At 45.5% G+C, this 19,709-nt stretch overlaps 1 protein-coding gene across 4 annotated transcripts; it reads right to left on the bottom strand.

Moving 5' to 3' along the window:
- Window positions 1–29: 29 nt before the first annotated feature.
- On the bottom strand, window positions 30–19,663 carry ALKBH1 (alkB homolog 1, histone H2A dioxygenase). Of its 4 annotated transcripts, none has more exons than XM_005301663.4 (6): window positions 19,505–19,663; window positions 11,386–11,494; window positions 7,953–8,115; window positions 3,977–4,067; window positions 2,182–2,375; window positions 30–1,619 (listed from the first exon to the last, which is right to left on the bottom strand). In XM_005301663.4, exons 1-6 carry the CDS (start codon window positions 19,661–19,663, stop codon window positions 1,196–1,198), a joined length of 1,140 nt encoding a protein of 379 aa, XP_005301720.2. In that variant the 3' UTR covers window positions 30–1,195. The 4 variants fall into 4 exon arrangements, with proteins under 4 accessions (XP_005301720.2, XP_065449500.1, XP_065449499.1 ...); XM_065593428.1 differs by lacking the exon at window positions 19,505–19,663 and adding an exon at window positions 14,734–14,996; XM_065593427.1 differs by lacking the exon at window positions 19,505–19,663 and adding an exon at window positions 12,543–12,854.
- Between the last annotated feature and the right edge of the window lie 46 nt (window positions 19,664–19,709).

Raw genomic sequence — 19,709 nt, forward strand, 5'->3', positions numbered from 1 at the left:
GGGACAAAAGAAAAGAAAAAACTCTCCAAGAGAGATAGAAATCTTTAATTTAAAAACAGAGTAAGTGTATTCATGAGGAAAGCATGACAAAATACCCCTGGGATAGAGCGTTGCCCTCAAACAATTAAAATTGCATTAAAAAGCAGATAGGAAGGTCTGAGTTCTAAAGAAGATGGGCACAGAAGCCAGTGTTTTCCTTATTTTGTTTAAATACAATTACCTTTTGGGCAATAGCGATAGTCACTGATTAATTTCTTTTTTGGGTACTTAATTTACAACTTCATTGTTCCTGCTTGTAAGCCATTCTCCTCATGCTGCTCCTTAAAGGAGCCAAGCAGGGACTGCAGAGACCACATTCTGCAGACAACTAGAGGGATCGATTCTGAAGAATGGGGTCTAGGGCTCAGTCACACAAGGGGCATGGGGAGGAGGCCTGAACAGAAATCAGTAGGTATTCCAGGGAAGCCTGGCCCTAATTATTGTGCTCTAAAACCTGAGGTATTTAAAGAGCCCAGTCCTACTCATGAGAGAAGTCTCTGCTGCAGGTTGTGGGGTGTAAACAGCCAGCCAGAGGGCAGGACTCCAGCTAATATAGCAAGCCTTCTGCAGAGCATGTTTAGGGTAGCCTCTGGCTTCTGAGAGCTGAGTCAGTATGAGCTGCAGATATGGCCCCATATTAAAAGCGCTGTAAGCAGATGCTCATTCAGACACATGTTGCCATTCAAACTTGTGCATGCTCAGCAGTGCACTTCAACTGCGCTTTGTAAATCAAATAATTTACTTTAACATAAGAACAACCACACCCTTCCTATCCAAGAATCTCGAAGTGCTTTAGCAAGCTTTAATGAATTGAGCCTCAAAATCCCTGTGATGGGGGTATTTTACAGATGGGGAAACTAAGGTCCAGAGAGGAAGTTATTTGCCCAATGTCACACAGTAATTTTATGACAAAGCTGGAAACAGAAGCAAGTCCCAGCCCTATGCTTTGGCCACATGAGCATCCTTCCTCCCCTTCACAGTCCCACCTCTTGTTCCCACCACCGCCATCTTATCACTAAAGAGCACAACTATTCTGCTGGAGTCCCCTATTCCCTCCACAACTGCATGGGGCTCCATGTGGTCACCTGAACCATCTGCCCCACCTGGGAGTTACCGGCCCAGTCCAAGCCAAAGGCCCAAGAGTGTTCTCCAGATCTCAGTTGTCTGTATTCAGTTTGTGCCGCTTGACTTCGCCATCTTCCTGGTGATAACAGCTTTCAGAGGTTGCATCCCGTTCTCTCTCTCTCCTGGACTCATCTGGAAAGCTCTGACCTACAGCCAGCACCTGTCTGATGGTCATGTTAATGCGGGAAGTCTGCAAATACTTGGTACAGATCTGCCAGTCCTCTTCAGAGCAGTGCTCAATGACTGAGCAGTCAGGAAAGTCTGAGGGGAATGCCTGCTCCAGGCACGAAGGCAAAGCTGTCCCCTCAGGGTTGGGGAGGACCCGTGGGACAGCATGGTACAGCAGGCGGCTGAACCCAGACATTACCATGATGTCCCCACTGTGCATGAACATGGCTGTCGGGGCTTCATCACGCTTCAGGCCCCCCAACAAAAATATGGAGGATTGTCCAAAACTGGGAAGCATGAGAGGTTGTGGGTGGGAGAGAGAGGAGAGAGAGAAAACACACACAGAAGGGAAAGCTCAGTTAGTGAAATAATAATGTGCAGAAACAGGAGGATTTTAATCAGCTAAATTCCTCTTTATAGGACCGATGGGCCCTCTGTTACCACTTCAAGTTTAGTGCACATAAAACAGGTTAACTGTGCACTGGTTTAAGTTGGGCAGGAGCTCTGCTGATGGATTTCATCCCTGCCCTTCAGCACTCCCCTACCATTCAGGTACTCCAGTCTTGGGTCTCCAACTCTGCTGATGTGCCCCCAATCCTGAGGAGCAGCAGCCACTGTAATTCAAATCCTGTGCCCTTTTCATGCACAGCTCTGATTATGCACCTCACTCCTGACTTACAGCATCCCTGCTCTTCAAGTCTCCAGAGGTCAAAGGTTACAAACAGACAATTTGCCACTAAGTTTCATGGGTCTCCTGTAACCTTAAGTTAGTTTACAAAAACATGCATTCAGTAGAAGATAAATGATGTGCCGCCCCTCCACAGTACACAAGCCCTTCCCCCGGCTCACCTGAATGATAAGAGAGGCTGAGAATGGTCCAGCTCAGATTCATCCACATGAATTCCCAGCGAAGAATCAAAGTGATAGTAGTTCAGGATCCCTGCCTCAGCTTGGAAGCCCTGGAACCCACACGCAGCAGCCACTTGCTCTGACAAAAAAGCAAGGTCTGAGGGGAAAGGAGTGTAGTGATCTGCTGAGTACTTCTGGAAAAGGGAGGGCATAGAGAAGAGAAATGCTCAGGAAAAACGGAACCCAAGAGCAGTAAAATCAATTTTTAAAAACATTTAGTGAGAACTCAGGGGCTTGTTTTACAGTTTATTGCATGCTAGTGCAAGGTTAACAGCTGGAGACTGACATCTTATATTGCCCCAGAATGGTCACACATGGGCAGCAGCAAGGCAAACGTCCCTCACATCCTGCTCTGGATGAACACCCTTGGAGGGAACGAAATAAATTCAGGCTCAGTGGCCCATTCAATTCTGGGTCTGTGCTGAGACTGCCATTAGACATGCATGCTAATTACTGCCGTGCGATGTGGTGGTTTCGGTGGTAGACCTGAGGTCACTAGGAACTGCACGGAGACACAACATTTTACATGGGCTACTAAGCAGCTGTCAGAGATGACCTACTTAGTCATTACTTCAGGTTGACAAACCTAGAGGTGAAAGGCTCTGTGTATCCCATCACCAAAGCTCAGAGCCAACTAGCTCTGCCTCCAAGTTGGGGGAAAAAAAAAAAAAATCAAACAGAGAACTGCAACCCCACCACTTCCACTTTTCCATTCCCCACTGAATATCTCCGACTGGGGAGACTGGGAGGGAGCAGATGCATTTTCATTAAGGCTGTTCAGTAATAGGCTCACTCTGTACAGATAAGGCTGCAGGTAATTTGGCTAAGTGTGTCTGCAGCGCGCTGATAGACTGTGCTCTTGCTCTGTTCTGCATTCCTCTCCCAGCCTCCCTCAGATTGAGAGTCTGATTAGAAAGGCCATTTTTGTCTCCGAGATCTTCAACAGCCACATGATTCCTGCTGGCTGGCGAGGCTTTGCTATTGCTTCAGACTTGAAGTTCACAGCCACCCCAGCAACAATCTCCTCTACCCTTTACCAAGAGGTAATTTTTTTTACGGCTAGCCTACACTAGAAGTGCTACATCGGCACAGCGTGAAGAGGCTCTATGTCAACAGGAGAGAGCTCTCCCATTGGGATAATTACTCCACCTCTGTGGGAGGCAGAAGCTATATTGGCGGGAGAGCATCTCCCCCACCGACATAGCGCCGGTGTGGACACTGCTTAGGTCACTGTAACTTGCGTCGCTCAGGGGGTGGCTTTTTCACACCCCTAAGCGACGTAAGTTATATCGACTTAAGCTGTAGTGTAGACCTGCCCTCAGAAATAGCCCACCTTCACATACCCAAGATCAGGAGATATGCCCCACCCTTATGTCCAATTACCAAGTTACAATGTTTCAAAGGCCACCTCCTTTCAGTGAGGAAGAGATACTCTGAACAGAGGCTCAGGCCTGCAGGCCAGATGTGCCCCACTGCACTACCTTCCAAAGGAAATGACACATGGCAATACACATCTGCCATTAAACCCCCAACACCCAAGCATAGGATTTAAACTCCCATGAAATCAAGCTTTGGCTCAAGGCCCTTCTTGAGACAGAGCCTTGTGGGGCTATACGGATTTCCCTGCCATTGCATTCTGGGATGTCCTTCTCCCCTCCCTTTCTGACAGAGCTGCACCCTCCATTCAGAGCATGCAGTAAAAAGGAGAGACAAAAGAGTGATTCCCCTCAAATACCTTGGTATCCCAATTATAATGGTAACCTAAGGTCACCCAGCGTAGCTTCTCCAGTAAACTTCTGGGCTCCCGTTTGCTGGAACCTTTGCTCCTAAAAGACAAAAATGTAAAGAGATAATAGAATGGACATTTATTTCCTTCCTTGACATTCTCTGACATTGCTGCATGTAGAAATGGGAGACATTCACCCGTACAACAGCACATTAAACATCTCACAGTGGATCTTTCACTTACAGTGCCCAAATCTTTTCCTTGGCGCAGTTGCTCTGAAAGTTCAGTTTATGACATTTGTACAAAATCTAGGGGCCTGGAACAAACTGCCATCATTTCACTTTCAATATAGAAGCTACTGGAGTTATCATGGGAGCAACAGAGGTGATCAGTGGACTGAAGGAATAACTTTAAAAGGTATGGAAAAAACTAAATATGTAGTGCTTGGCTAAACCACAGCTAATGTGGGGAGGGAATCTCTCAGCCTATGAACATCTGAAGGGTGTAAACAAAAAAGAGGAGGAAGAATTATGTAGGGCACACATGGGGTATAACTAGAAAAAAGGGATGAAATTAAGAAAGGGAATATTTAGGCTGAACTAGAGGACAGTGAGTTAGATGGGTCAGGCTGTGTAACAGTCACCAGAGAGAAGGGATAGATTCTCTGTTGGTTGGTGCATTTACAGAAAGTGTTGATGACAGACTGACCAGAAGACGTCTTGAAAGGAGTAATACTGCATTGGCTGTGGGATATATGATGGATGAATTAACAAGTCTGCTCCATCTTGTAATACCTATAATTCTAGAATATTGCTGACAACCATCCAGACTCGCATGCAGGACAAAAAGAGAGTCCCCCAAAGTATTTTTAAGGAAGACAGTCACATGACAGCATGTCAGTGGCAAATATGGTGGGGGCTGCATGCAGATGAAACACCTCCAAATCATTTATCCCAGCATCTGCAGCTCCTCTATTATTTTATTACTGTTCGCTCTGCTGTGAAAAAGGATCTGTATCCAAGCATTTTGATAAATAATAGTGCCAGGGAGGTTGGCTTTCAGCTATAAGGCTTGTTAACCCAATTACACACCTTCTCTCTCAGCAAACAAGAAGCATGCTGTTTGTGCTGCCACTGCCAAGTCTGACCCAAACTTCAATGTTTGGCTGTTGCCTTTCCACATTTTTTGCCCTCTAAATGGCAGGTCTGTAGATGGTAGCACAGCTTCTAGTCTACACCATGGACAGGCCTTTAAAGGCCAACTTCCACAGCTCCCGTTCCAGTTTCCTTCTTCAAGGTACAATACAGGGAACTGCAGTTACTGTAATGCAGCAATACAGTAACTTTCAAATATCTGTTGGACTGAATAACCTGTGGAGCCTAGAGCCACACGGCACTGCACTTAAAGGATGGAGAACCCACGATTCCCGCGCAATTCAAGGAGAACTTAACGTGTGCAATTAAAAAACAATTCTACCAGTAACTCCATTTTCAATGTTTCTCTTCACCTGTTTTTTGTTACAATGCTAGAGGTATTTCTTTGACACCAGGATCTCCACTTCTTACATGTTCAACAGCTTATTTGCCCTGAGGCCTTAATACTTTATGTGTAATTTCACAAGTGGTTGCTGTGGAAAGGAAGGTGATGTTTCATACTCTTGGAAATGATAAATTCCTAGGACTGGAATAGCCAGGGGTGCTGCAGGTATTGAGGGGTATCAGTAGAGCAGAGCTGTGTGTGTGGAAGGGGAACAAAATTGAAATAGCAGGGAGCCTACAGATTAAAACTGAAATGCATTAGCAGAACTATGCGGGGTGCCCAGTTAATAGCAGGGGGAACTGCAGAGCATGCATGAGATGCATCAGAGCAGAGCTCTGGGAGTGGGAGTTGCTCAGGACTGGAAAAGGAGAGGGCTGTGGGTCAGGAATGAGATGCATTGGCAAAGATATGCAAGGAGGCATGAACAGAACCTGCTTGGAATATATAGGGCTCTAATTCTTCTCTTTCAATAGCACTAAATTCACTCATATTTTAAAAGCCTCACCGTTGCATGTGCTAAAAGGCTTTTGATGGCTCTTCTGGGGAGGCAATGGAGTTTCAAGGTTTTTGGTTTATTTACTCTTATATAATGTATTATGCTGCAAAGCCCAAGTCTTCCTGCTGGCATCAGCTTCCTCCTCAATCCCCTGGTAGCAATTGCCACTATAACACCTTTTCTCTCTCAGCAAGATGGCGGAGGAATGCACTAAGCCCTCTGGAACTGCTAGCAGTTCCCAATATTAGGGAGGAAACCCAACTTCCTGTCTATTAGTGATGAGTGCTTGACAGGTGCCTTCAGGGAGTGGGAATTCCAAGATTCCTCTGGAGCATGGAGCTACAGCAACTCTCTCTGCACCCCAAAAAGCCCTTGCCTCAAGATGACAGATGAGCTGGCTGGGTCACTCGCTCTCCCCTAGCGAAAGTGCCCATGCATCAGTTTGCTTGCTCGTTCTCTCAAGCGAGTGCTTACTAAAAGTGCTAACGTTTCTCCCAGCCATCACACTCTTGCAGCGCTGATTTCAGCTGAAACAGCACCAGCTGAAAATTAACCTCCATGTGATTGCTCTCTCTGCATGCAGAGGATGCTCCTAGGAAAGTCCTGCCAAGTCACTGTGGCACCCCAGTTCTCTCACCTGATGGGTTGGGGGGCACTACTGACCAGATTTTAACAAGCAACGTTCATACTAGATTGAACGCAGAAATGTAAAAGCCAAGACTTCAGAAACAAAAAGCCTGGAATACTTCACTTACCCTCAGATCAGCAACAGCACGGGTAGCAGCAAGACAAGTTTCTGTTTACAGCACTCTGTAAATGTGCCTTAAGAGGGCTCACCTCTCAGGGCAAAAGGGGAATTGCATTACAATAGAAAAGTTCTAGACTGCAGCGACTTCCTCCTGCTGAACCCCAGGAGACGAGAGAAAGCAATTTCCCAAGGTAGTTTTGAAGGAATGAGGGGAAAGCATTTTGCTTTCATAATGGGGCTACAGTGGCTCTCCACCTCTTCAATACAGCAGGGCATTTTTGCTCCCTTGATAAAATGTTAAGTGCATCTTCTGGAAGGGAGAGGGAATGGGCAGGTTTGTGGGCAACGAGGAACATAAAGGGAAACTGGTTATAGGAAGTGTCTCATGGTTACGGAGCCTTTGGAATCAAAACAAGATTAGAAGATGAGACAAGACTGGCTGGCTCAAGCACTTCTGGGAATGGGCTGTGGAGCCTTTCACCTATAGGACACCCATTGCCAGATTGGAAGTGTGAGGCGGGCTGTCTGGCAGACTCAAAGAGTTTGGAAAGAGGCTTTTCACCTCTAGAGTACTGTCTCCAATCTAAGGCTTAGAGAGACCTCACAATCCCTGCTGCCTGGGCTCACTATGGTACAGTCCCTGATCTCTAGGGTGAGAATGAAGAGAGACAATGGTTATCCTACTTATGCTTTTGTCACCATTTAATGGATTCATAGCAACTGGAGGGTCCTGTTCCCTCGGCTGGAAGGAGGCGGCTTAGCAAAGGTGCACACCAAGCAGTGCAAAGACCTAACTTGAATTTAAGATGTTCAAGTCCATAATACTGTGTGAAACCCTTCTTCCTGCGCAATATTCTGCCAGGTCCATCCCCTGCAAATATACTAGACTCAGACTGCAAGGCCAGAAGGGACAATCATGATAATCTAATCTGACCTCCTGCACATTGCAGGCCACAGAACCTTGCCCACAGACTCCTGTAATGGACTTCTATCCTCTGGTTGAAGTCCTCAAATCACAATTTTCAGACTTCATGTTACATAGAATTAAACCTGCAAATGACCCATGCCTCATGCTGCAAAGGAAGGTGAAAAACCCCCACAGTCTCTGCCAATCTGACCTGTGGGAAAATTCCACTAGCTAGGTGCCAAATCCTTCTGGTTTTATTTGATAATCTGAGGTTAGTCTGACAGTCAGGACTCACCTCAGGTGCTCCTGGCTCTGCCCCCACAGATCAATGGTCTCCTCAGCAGCCATGTGCATGTCCAGATTGCACACATTGGGTTTTTGGGGGTACAGCTTGAGACACTGCTTCACCCAATGCCGCTGGCAGCCCGGAAGAAAGGGGTTTGAGATGAAAATAAACCCTGGCCATGCAGTCAAAAAGAAAAAAGAAAGAATATGGTTAGGTGTCCATCCATTTTTCTAAACCCTTAGCATTGGAGGGACACTGAGAAACTCTCTTATGTACTCCAGCACTGACTCTACGCATAGGCAGGTGAAGTCTGTTACCAAAGTACCCGAGAGACAAACTAATCCCATACCCAGTGGGTTTATTCTGCCCAAAGTAAAGGATTGTTGGCAATAAGGCTTCTGGGAGAAAGAGCTAGCAGTGGAGACAGTGATTAGCTTTGGTGTGAGGAAAAAAGCGATAACAGGAGAAGAAACAGTGTTCCAGGCTAACCACTAGCTACAAGTGGCTGGAGTGGGCAGGTAAATATTCCTCACATCCTTCTTTTCTCTGGGCTGATTAAGATTTACTTCTTAGAATGTTCCCTCATAATTAATCCCTGAAACCACAGAAGGGGTCCCTGCCAGGTCAGGGTTGAGGCAAACTGGTGGGTGCAAGGTGCACAGGGGATGCTTTCCCTTTTACTAGTCCATATTATATCTGTCATGTGGCTCTAGAATCTCTCTCTCCAGGACTATCAATATGGTAAATTTCACCATCACAAAATTCACATTAAAAAAAAAAAAAAGATGTATGGAGGGAAAAAGAAAGCAAAATAAGTTTCCAGGATTTGTTCAGCTGGGTTCTTTTGAACTCTGAAGATACATAAGGTTAAACAGAGACAAAATCAGAAACAGATGAAAACAAGCAGCAAGGCTTAAAGTCTCAGTGGGATACAAACTTACGTTGAAGCTTTATGAAAGAGGTAATAAACAGAAAAAACCTCCTGCCAGCAAATCTTATAGGCCTTTCAACAGTAAATTAACTATCTTAGAAAAAGTGCTCTCAAGTTATTAGTATACTATTGCTCATTCCACTCAATCCCCCACACCCTCCAGATCATGGGGCTGCCTTCTGACAGCTTTGGTTACAAGACATTCCCTCACCAGAAGTATTAAATTTACTCTGTTGGCATCTGTATGGAACAGAATAATAATACTGCTTTGCCCTTTGATAGACTTATACCTGGTGTTCTCAAAGCGCTCTACAACATACATGAATTACACTGCACTAGATGGGGATTATCCTAGGTCACACAGCAAAGCTTGGAATAGAACCCACATGTCATGGGAGCTGGCCCTTTCAGGGGAGTCAGGACTAGTCTACCTGTGACAGGCACAGCTAGAGAATGAGCAGGATCTGTTGCCACCTGCAGAGGGCCAGGAACCTGAAGGGCCAGTCTGTATTTCACTCTGGTTTCATGGCCTGCCCGTGACATTAGTTAGTGGTAATTCCATGGAGTCGTAAACCTACGCACGTATTTGGTGCAGTTCACGGAATCTGCCGATGCCTGTCCCTTCTGAAATGGGAGCTTGGGGCATGTCTACATAGACTGTGTCAAGTTGCAGCCCCTCTTCTGGCTCCTCCAAAACCTCTTACTGAGGTTCTGGCTGCACTTTTCCCCACATCTCCTCACACCCCATCCATAACCCAAAAAGGCACAAAACCTCCTTATCAACATCCTTATGGTGCTGGCTAAGATGGCCATCCATCAAACTAGGAGGAGGAAGCTTGGTATGGGGAGGGAGGGAGGAGTGTGCTCTGCGGCTGTGAGGCCTATTTTCAGTCCCTTGTTAAATCGCACCTCTGAGCAGAATTCCTATGGGCAGTGTCCATTAACTCCTTAGACACCTCTGAGGAGCAGTGGTCGCTGTTGGGGGTCCCTGTTCAGTGTCCCCTTTTGGTTCCCTGATTTTACACCTTTGACCCTCCTGTTCCTGTTTTGTCATTTGTTGTCCCCATAATTCATCTGTGACCTGAGTTCAGTGGTTCCTCCCCCACAACTGACATGGCAGACTGAGTTCTGGGTGGTCCTAAGCCCACCCATCCCAGTACCCACAATAGGCAAGGAGAATGAACCAACCCAGATCCATCATTACGTAGATGACTGGGTGGCAGTTAAGTAGCTTAATGGACACCTGGGCCTTATAAGAGGGCTGAGAGAACTCAGTCTGGCAGTTGGAACCACAGGCAGTAAGTTCCTACAGAAGGCTCTGAGCCAGTTTGCACAGGAAATGGTACTCCAAGGGAAGCAGCCTGGGACCATTGCCATAGCCCAGAGCAGAGAAAGAGACTCTCAAAGGTAGCCCAGAGAGTGGCTGGGAATGGGGCCCAGAAGCATGTTGAAGAGACACCCCAAATGACGGAAGAACCTTTTGTTTGTTTGGACTTTTCAGTTTGGACTTCGTGTCTTGTGACTTGGCTGGAGGGTTCAAACACTTCTCCAGAACTAACTGGTGTGTGGAGAGCAAAGGAGACCCACTTTGGGGAGGAAAACAGACAGGGAGCACTGCAGTGCAACAGTAGACTGACAGGGGGTGCTATGGGGCGGCCATGACAGCAGGCACATGTGCAGGCAGTGACTGAATGTATGGTTGGTAAATTGAACCAAAGTTAACATGATAGAGAGGTGAAGGGGTCTCACCTATGAATATTAAATTTCCAGTAGGTTACCTAAGCCAGATGGTTCCTGGGGCAATCTCAATTTCAAAAATGGCAAGCTGGCTCCAGAGCAGAGAAGTCAGTAAACCTGGAATTCTAGTTTTCAAGAACAGCAACTGTTGTTACATTCAAAGGGTGTCTTATAGAGCACATACACCCAACAGAAATACCAGAAGAAACCTTTTTTACTGGGATCTGCAGTCTCTTAGTCTCCATTTAACTCCTGGAAAAGTCTGTCTCTCTAAATTCCCCTGACAGCTTCAACTGGATATGGGATTCCCTTTCTCTTACTCTGCTCAACTGTTGTGCAGTGTTGCTGTGCATGGTTGAACATTAGTGACATTTCATCCCACAGGTGACTGCATTTCAGTGATGGGTGAAATTATTCCTGTAGCATTTGAAATTTGAGATGGAAGGTACTATGGAAATGTAAGATCATCATCACAGGGTGCGTGAATGGATTTCCATTCTCAAGATGGAAGGTGGAGTTGGTACAGCTCAAAAAACTCAGTTTATTCTTCTGTTTCCCTCTTCATGCATACCAACCTTCAAAGCTCTAAATCAGTTCCTCTTCCTCCTGCACTTGGGCTACAATTTATATCATGCACAGACAAACCTATATCAATTCCTCAGCCAGAGCAGCGTAATGCCACAGAGTACAGGGTGGGTAGAACAAGAGAGGGAGACAACTAAATCAGAGGTGGCAAGGCCATGTTTTGTCTTGCTTGAAGTCAGATGGACTTACCTGGGTAGCCATCCAGGCCATAGGCTTTCCACTGGCTAACTGGCCGCAGTCCTGCTCTGTAGGCATCTTGATCGCTGACTGAAGAAATGCTTAAGTCAGAGCTGACCACCTGGCAGGAGAGAAGCAGAAGTCAGGCAACTGAACATGGCAAAAATTTGACATCCCTTCAAATACAGACAGATGGAGTTTATCCGATTTATATTCAACTACGTTAAAATAGGAGCATGGGAGTCTTTCCTGCTATGTGTGTAAGTCAGGAAGGAGTGGGGCTATGCTGTAGTGTCTCAGTGACTCTAGTGATAGGAATGCTCCCAGAGAACTATTCCCTTAGTGAACTTGCAGGAGCAAAATCAAATTGTTAAACTGGCATGAATATATGACAAATCAAACAGAAGCTAGAGCATTTATCAGACATCATAGGTCAGAAGGAAAACCCCTCATTCTTAAAGGAGTAGGGGCAGCAGGGAAAAATTACATGTGGCCAGAAAGAATGCTACAGTATTCACCTATTCTCAGATTGCAACCTCATGCTGGTGTTGACAGATTCATCAAGCTGAACTAGATAGTAATGCGTAGCACTTATATAACACTTCCCACCATCAACACACTTTCCACCTTCAGAGCACTTTCCAAACATTCATCATCTACAGCCAAGCGCTGAGGTATAACCGCATTTGCTCCAACCCCTCAGACAGAGACCAACATCTACAAGATCTTCACCAAGCATTCTCAAAACTACGATACCCGCATGAGGAAATAAGGAAACAAATCAACAGAGCCAGACGTGTACCCAGAAGCCTCCTGTTACAAGACAAGCCCAAGAAAGAAAACAACAGAACTCCACTGGCCATCACCTACAGTCCTCAGCTTAAACCTCTCTAAAGCATCATCAATGATCTACAACTCATCCTGGACAATGATCCCTCGCTTTCACAGACCTTGAGAGGCAGGCCAGTCCTCGCCCACAGACAACCCACCAACCTTAAGCATATTCTCACCAGCAACCATGCACCACACCATAACAACTCTTACTCAGGAATCAATCCATGCAACAAACCTCGATACCAACTCTGCCCACATATCTACACCAGCGACACCATCACAAGACCTAACCAGATCAGCTACATCATCACCAGTTCATTCACCTGCATGTTCACCAATGTTATATATGCCATCATGTGCCAGCAATGCCCCTCTGCTATGTACTTCGGCCAAACTGGACAGTCCCTACGTAAAAGGATAAATGGACACAAGTCAGATATTAGGAATGGCAATATACAAAAACCTGTAGGAGAACACTTCAACCTCCCTGGCCACACAATAGCAGATTTAAAGGTAGCCATCTTACAGCAAAAAGAACTTCAGGACCAGACTTCAAAGAGAAACTGCTGAGCTTCAGTTCATTTGCAAATTTGACACCATCAGATCAGGATTAAACAAAGACTGTGAATGGCTAGCCAACTACAAAAGCAGTTTCTCCTCCCTTGGTGTTCACACCTCAACTGCTAGAAGAGGGCCTCATTCTCCCTGATTGAACTAACCTCATTATCTCCAGGCTGATTCTTGCCTGCATATTTATACCTGCCTCTGGAAATTTCCATTACATGCATCTGACGAAGTGGGTATTCACCCACGAAAGCTTATGCTCCAATACATCTGTTAGTCTTTAAGGTGCCACAGGACTCTTTTTACAGATCCAGGCTAACACGGCTACCCCTCTGATACTTTCCAAACATTTGTCACTCATCACAATCCCTTTGGAGGTAGGTGAGGATTATCTGTATTCTACAGAAAAGGAAACTATGATATATAAAATGACTTGGCCAAGGCTACACGAGTCAGAGCTAGAACTGACAGTAGAATTGTTCCCTATCCTGTGCTCAGACCACACAGTTCTCTTTTTCTTGTATCAGAATCAGCAGCTACAGGATTAAGTGTTATTCTTTGTACCTCACTTGGATTGTTTCACTGATCATGTTCTCTCTCAGCCTATGTCTACACTACCCCCCCAGATCAACGTTCCAGGGATCAATGCACTGGAGTTGATTTAGTGGGTCTAGTGAAGACCCGCCAAATCAACCGCAGATCGCTCTCCAGTAAACCCCGGTACTCTATCCCGAATGAGAAGAGCAAAGTAAGTCGACAGGCAAGAGAACGTCTCCCATTGACCCAGCATAGTGTGGACCCTGTGGTAAGTCGACTTACCACGGTAGCATAGACATAGCCTTAGTTCAACTACTCAGACTCCACAATGAATGCAGTATAAATGCCTAGGCAGAGCTTCAGTCTCTCTGCACACTCAAAGCTGACAGGGCCTCAGTTTACAGTCTTCTGAATCAAAGGACAAATATCTATCTATATTTATAGATAGATAAACATTTTGTTTTAGTGACATCTTAAATTCTATAGAAAACAGCTAGATCTGAGTGAAATGTGTCAGGTGACGCAAAATCCTTAGCATTTAGGAGTTTCCTGTACCTAATCATTTTTACTGGTTTGCTCATCTCTCAACAAAAAGGAACTTTATTACTGCAAACCACGAACAGTCATTAACTCAGAGACTCCTGTCCGTGGAATGTTCCTGAGAAGATTCTTTCCTCAGCCAGGGATGTCACCACAAACTTCCCAGTTCCTGCCTCTAAAAGCTGCTAATACACCAGCTGCGGCCCTTTCTTCAGAATAATGGAAACTGCTCCTGTGCCAAAGATCTACATGCATTGAAACAGGTAAATAAACCTCAGAGCAAGACAGCTAGGAGACATCTCACATCATCAGAGAACTCAGCTGCTTGAAGAAGTTTATTGGAGAACAAAAGGAATAATATCTGGCCCAGTCTGTCTGGCTTTACACTCACTCCTCACTGAAGAGAAGATCCACACGTTTTTAGCCCATGGGGGGAAAATAAATAAATCCATTGCCAAATATCGAGTCACCTCTGATGGTGGTAGGGACAGAACAGAGACATATAAATGGATCAGACACCGCTGATGCTTTCAATACTTAGGGTATGTCCAGACTACCCGTTGAATTGGCGGGTAATAATCAATCCCCGAACGCGCTCCCGTCGACTCCGGAACTTCACCAGGGCGAGCGGCGGTAGCGGAGTCGACGGGGGAGCTGCGGCTGTCGATCCCGCGCCGTGAGGACCCGAGGTAAGTCTAAATAAGATACGTTGACTTCAACTATGCTACTCCCGTAGCTGAAGTTGCGTATCTTACATCGACCCCGCCCCAGTGTAGACCAGCCCTTAGAAGTGCTTAAAATTTCCCAAAGGGGCTGCAGCTAAGTTCCCTCTGCCCCAGCCCTGAGCTCCCTCATGCACCCCAAACCCCTCATCCCCAGCCTCACCCCAGAGCCTGTGTCAGGGTTGGGAGCAGCCTCACTGCTGAGTCGATGTCCCGGGGAGGCAGAGGGGGTGTGGGAGCTGCATGGTGATCTCCCACCTCCGTGCTGCCAGTAGACTGTGCTCCCCAATGCCATGCTGGAGCCTCCACATTTATTTGACAAATAAAAATATTGTGCACAGAATTTTTATTTTTTTGGTGCAGAATGCCCTCAGGAGAAAACATTGGACCATTGCCTAAGAAGAACTGCTAGACCAAAAACCACTTATGTTTTTAAAGTCAGCTATCTTGAAAAATCCCAGGCTTATGAGCATATGACGTATGTGGAATCTCAGCTTCTTTTAAAGGCATAGTGCATTTGTTTCTAGCCCTGATGGATTTTGAGATATCACACATTAAAACCACCAGGGCTGCCTTGGTCTCGCAGTGCTTCTGGACACATTTGTTCCTAGAGATGGCAGGTTGTAAGATAATGGACCTTAAAAAAAAAAAAAATCACATCATTCTAAGTAATAGCTTGGTTTTGTCCATACAATAATACAGTAATTAAGATGTAATGGTCACTCTACAAGAGCTACTAGAACTAGAAACCACAATGTTTTATAGTATGTGACAGACTGGAATCAGAGTTTTCAAATGATATAAAGCATTAATCTCTAACTAGCAGGTCATGCAATCTTAGGACTTCATATTGGAAACGAAGTTGGGGGAAGTAAGAGAGCAATAAAATGATTTGATTTTATGACCAGTTGTCTTACAGCCTACCAGGTGTAGAAACACTTTGACAGGACTTCTATATAGACATTACACACAAACACAAACCATATTAAGAGTATTATTAAGGTTGCATAAGCAAGCTCTCAAAAGTTAGGAAATGCCAGAATGAAGGTTGCCTGTGCAACATTAATTTGGTCCTTCTGTATGAATGTATTACAAAACTGTCTTTAATTACCTAATCATTATCATTACCTACTATTTTTTCCACAGGACCCCTGCCTCATTCAGTGCACAGTACAGACCACTTCTAGGAGCGAATCAGGGTAGTAAGTGGAAGAGGCTGTTGTCTGCAGTGCCCCTACCTCATTTTTTGCAGAAGTTGGAAGGAGTGCAATATCTGAAGTACTGGGGATGAGTGGCTGTAGGCCTGCCCAAAACTAAAGGCCCTCCCCCTCAATTAAGAGGGAGGAACCACTGGACCCAAGCATCATTTGCTTATAGTGCACAACAAATGAAAAAACAGGAGCAAGGGTGAGGTCAGAGATAAAGAAACACGGATCCTGAGGGGAACACCAAGCAGAGAACTTCCAATAGAGCCCATTGCTCCTCAAAGGCATCTAAGAAGTCAGTGGATGCTGCCCAGAGGAACTCTGCCTAGAGACATGACTGGATGAGGGAACAGAAATAGGCCCCACAGTTGTGGCGTAACCTCCCCCTCACTCTCCCGCATCCAGCTTCCTTCTCCTGGTATGATGGATGGACCAGACAATTTTAAATCTGGCATTTTCTAACTTAAATTGCTTGACTTTGCAACCTAAATATAATTTTTAATGTAGTATTTTTAAAGTGTAATTTCCTAGGCTTTTTTTAAGGAAAAAGATAAAATATACAAGTAAAACTGCAACAATCCCCACATCATGACTCATTAGCAGAGCTTGAACCTTGCAGCTTCAAACCATACTTCTAACCACTTAAAACAGTGGCTCTCAAACTTCTGTACTGGTGGCCCCTTTCACACAGCAAGCCTCTGAGTGCGACCCCCCCCCCTTATAAATTAAAAAACTTTTTTGTATATTTAACACCATTATAAATGCTGGAGGCAAAGCGGGGTTTGGGATGGAGGCTGACAGCTCACAACCCCCTATGTAATAACCTCATGACCCCGAGGGGTCGCAACCCCATTTGAGAACCCCTGACAAACAGAACTAACTACATTAGTTGGCAGCAGAAAAATGCTATCCAAGAAGGGTGGATGGGCTGCTGGTGCCACATGCTGGGTCTGGGAGCCCAACCTGGCTTTTTCTCTTGGTCCCCCCAGAGACAGATGGATTTTGTTCCCCATGTTATGTCCCCAAAGCAAGGCAAGGATAGCTGGGGCTTTGTGGTAGGTCTGAAGAACAGTCACAGAGTGTCATCATGGGACTCTCTTCTCCTTCCCACCCAGGAAGTTGGGGGAAGCAGAGCCACCACCAAAAAGGGGATAAGTTGCTGGGATAATGTGTCTCCTCTGAGGAGGGGTATTGTGGTGGTGGTAGAGAGTGAGGCTGGCTCTTTGACCCCTGAAAGCTGCTCCAGAAGCCCCTGTTCCCAGATAAATGCATGATGCTGTTTTAGCCAATGTATAGGCCTTGCCTTAAAAATATTCATGTTTAGATGTTTTGGCATTCTGCCAACATTCTCCTGTGCGGTGAAAGTCACAGTGGTTAATTTTTTTTTTTTTTAAACAGTTTCTCTCTGAAACTTCCACCAGTATTTCATGGAGAAAAGAAAAGGCACTTCTGTAGCCTGAGGGTTACATTCCTGCTGAATTTCAAAGGACTACAGCAGGGGTAGTCAATTATTTTTTGTCAAGATCCAAATTTCTTGGTCAAGGTATAGTCAAGGTCCAGACTCCAGAGAAAATAATAAAAAAAATCCAGTGATGATGATAAAAAAAAATAGATTTCATGGTCCGTTCAAAAGTATCTGGCAGTCTGGATTTGGCCCAGGGTCCGCCTACTGACTACTCCTGGACTACAACAATCAATCATAGAATCATAGCACTGGAAGGGACCCTCTCAGTCTGCTCTGCTCCAGACTAAACAAACCCAATTTTTTCAACCTTCCCTCATAGGTCATGTTTTCTAGACCTTTAATCATTTTTGTTTCTCTTCTCTGGACTTTTTCCAATTTCTTTGTATGTTTCCTGAAATACGGCACCTAGAACTGGACACAATAATCCAGTTGAGGCCTAATCAGTGCAGAGTAGAGCGCGAGAATTACTTCTCGTGTCTTGCTTACAATACTCCTGCTATAGATCCCAGAATGTTTGCTTTTTTTGCAACAGTGTTACACTGTGACTTATATTTAGCTTTTGATCCACTATGACCCCCAGATCTCTTTCTGCAGTACTCCTTCCTAGGTAGTCATTTCCCATTTTGTATGTGTGCAACTGATTGTTCCTTCCTAAGTGGAGTACTTTGCATTTGTCCTTATTGAATTTCATCCTATTTACTTCAGACCATTTTCCCAGTTTGTCCAGATCATTTTGAATTTTAATCCTATCCTCCAAAGCAGGTGTTAAAGCTTTTTTAAAAAGGGTTGCAAGAATTTTTTAATAGTACAAAGTGTTAGGCAACCTAAATTTGGAGGTTATTACTAGCTCCTACTACGATCAGAATGTGCTCATCACAATGTTATTGGAGGACCACTAAACTTGTCCAAGTTTGTGGATAGAAATTGTTGATCCTTGGTCATATGCAGCGTGTTTCTCTTACATAGTTGAAAAGGACTACGTGTTATTTTAGAGAGAGCGCTTATTTGCCTCTTCTGTTTATTACTCCCCTGAAGTTGTTATCCTCTATTCTTAATGTGTTTTCTCTACATCAGCTAATTTAGGGTTTAGGTAGGAAATAAGCAGCAGATAGATTGACTCTTAAGGAAACAGCTTCCTTTCTGAAATAGTCCTAATAATATACAATTAAAAAAAAAAACCAAGAGGAATATGATCATATTAACAGATTAGGTATAGCTAGTATGGTGCTTTAGAAATGCAGAGAGATTAACAGGTCATGGAAAAGCATTTCTAGCTGGGTGCATTTCAAAGTTTTCCATGAGGTTCCAGCCCACCACACTGAACACAACTGCCATGTTAAGAATAAATACCCATAAATCTGCTGTTGCAGATGGGAAAAATGCTAGTCACAGACATTGTGATCAACTACTGTTAGTGAAAGATTGTATGAACGTGAGGAGCCAGTGTTGGCTTGTTTACATGGAGGAGGCAGCCACTTTAAAGGTATCATTGTCTATACTATAAATATTCAAGACAAGTATTTGCAGCAAGGAAAGAGGAATATTAACATACATATATAAGGAAAGGAGGAAACTCCAGCCTCTCTGAATACTCTGTAAGAAAACCCGATGGGCTCTTCTAAAAGGCTTTCATGCCAACCTCTAGAGATGCCAATTCTCAGAGTGGTAGCTGTGTTAGTTGTATCAGCAAAAAGAACAAGGAGTACTTGTGGCACCTTAGAGACTAACATATATGAGCATATATTTAGCCCACGAAAGCTTATGCTCAAATAAATTTGTTAGTCTCTAAGGTGCCACAAGTAATTCTCAGAGTGTAGCACTAGTTACATGGCACCCTACGATTTCCCTAGCGCCCAGCTCCTACAGTCAGGCCCTCACAGGAGAATTTCCACCTTCCTTGAGCACACAGGTTCCTAGCCCGCGTGCTTGCAGCAGGGAAAAGCTGACAACGCGATGAGGACTCACAAACCAGGAAGCCAAGACAAAGCCCCAGCGTCTTTAGCACCTCACGGTTTTGAGCTCATCTCATGATTTTGAGAGGAACCAAACTGACGATTTCCTTAAAGGTGGGCAGCGCAGTGAATAGCCCGGGCCGAGTTGACGCTCCTGTTCCTCCCAGAGCACTTAATGCTCGAGTAGGAGACCAGCGGCTCAGCCGGAATGGAGAACGGAGGGGGTGGGGGGGACTTGAGGACGAGAGCGGCGGCCGGTGACCAGGAGCGGAGAACAGCGGACGCTGGCATCTCCCCACTCCCCGCAGTTACCTGGTCCCCCGCAGCGGAGAAATCAATTACGCCCCGCAAGTCGGGCCCGCCCCGCAGGTCCCGCCGCCGGTAGAAACGAAAGAGCCGGCGAAAGGCGTCTTCCCGACCCTCCCGCGCCAGAGCCGCGGCCGCGGCCGCCGCCGCCGCCATCTTGGCCATGGCAACCCCTCCCCCCCAGACCCGCGGGAGCAAAAGCCGACGGACG

This window comes from Chrysemys picta, chromosome 4 (assembly GCF_011386835.1).
Source record: "Chrysemys picta bellii isolate R12L10 chromosome 4, ASM1138683v2, whole genome shotgun sequence".
NCBI classification, from domain to species: Eukaryota; Metazoa; Chordata; order Testudines; family Emydidae; genus Chrysemys; species Chrysemys picta.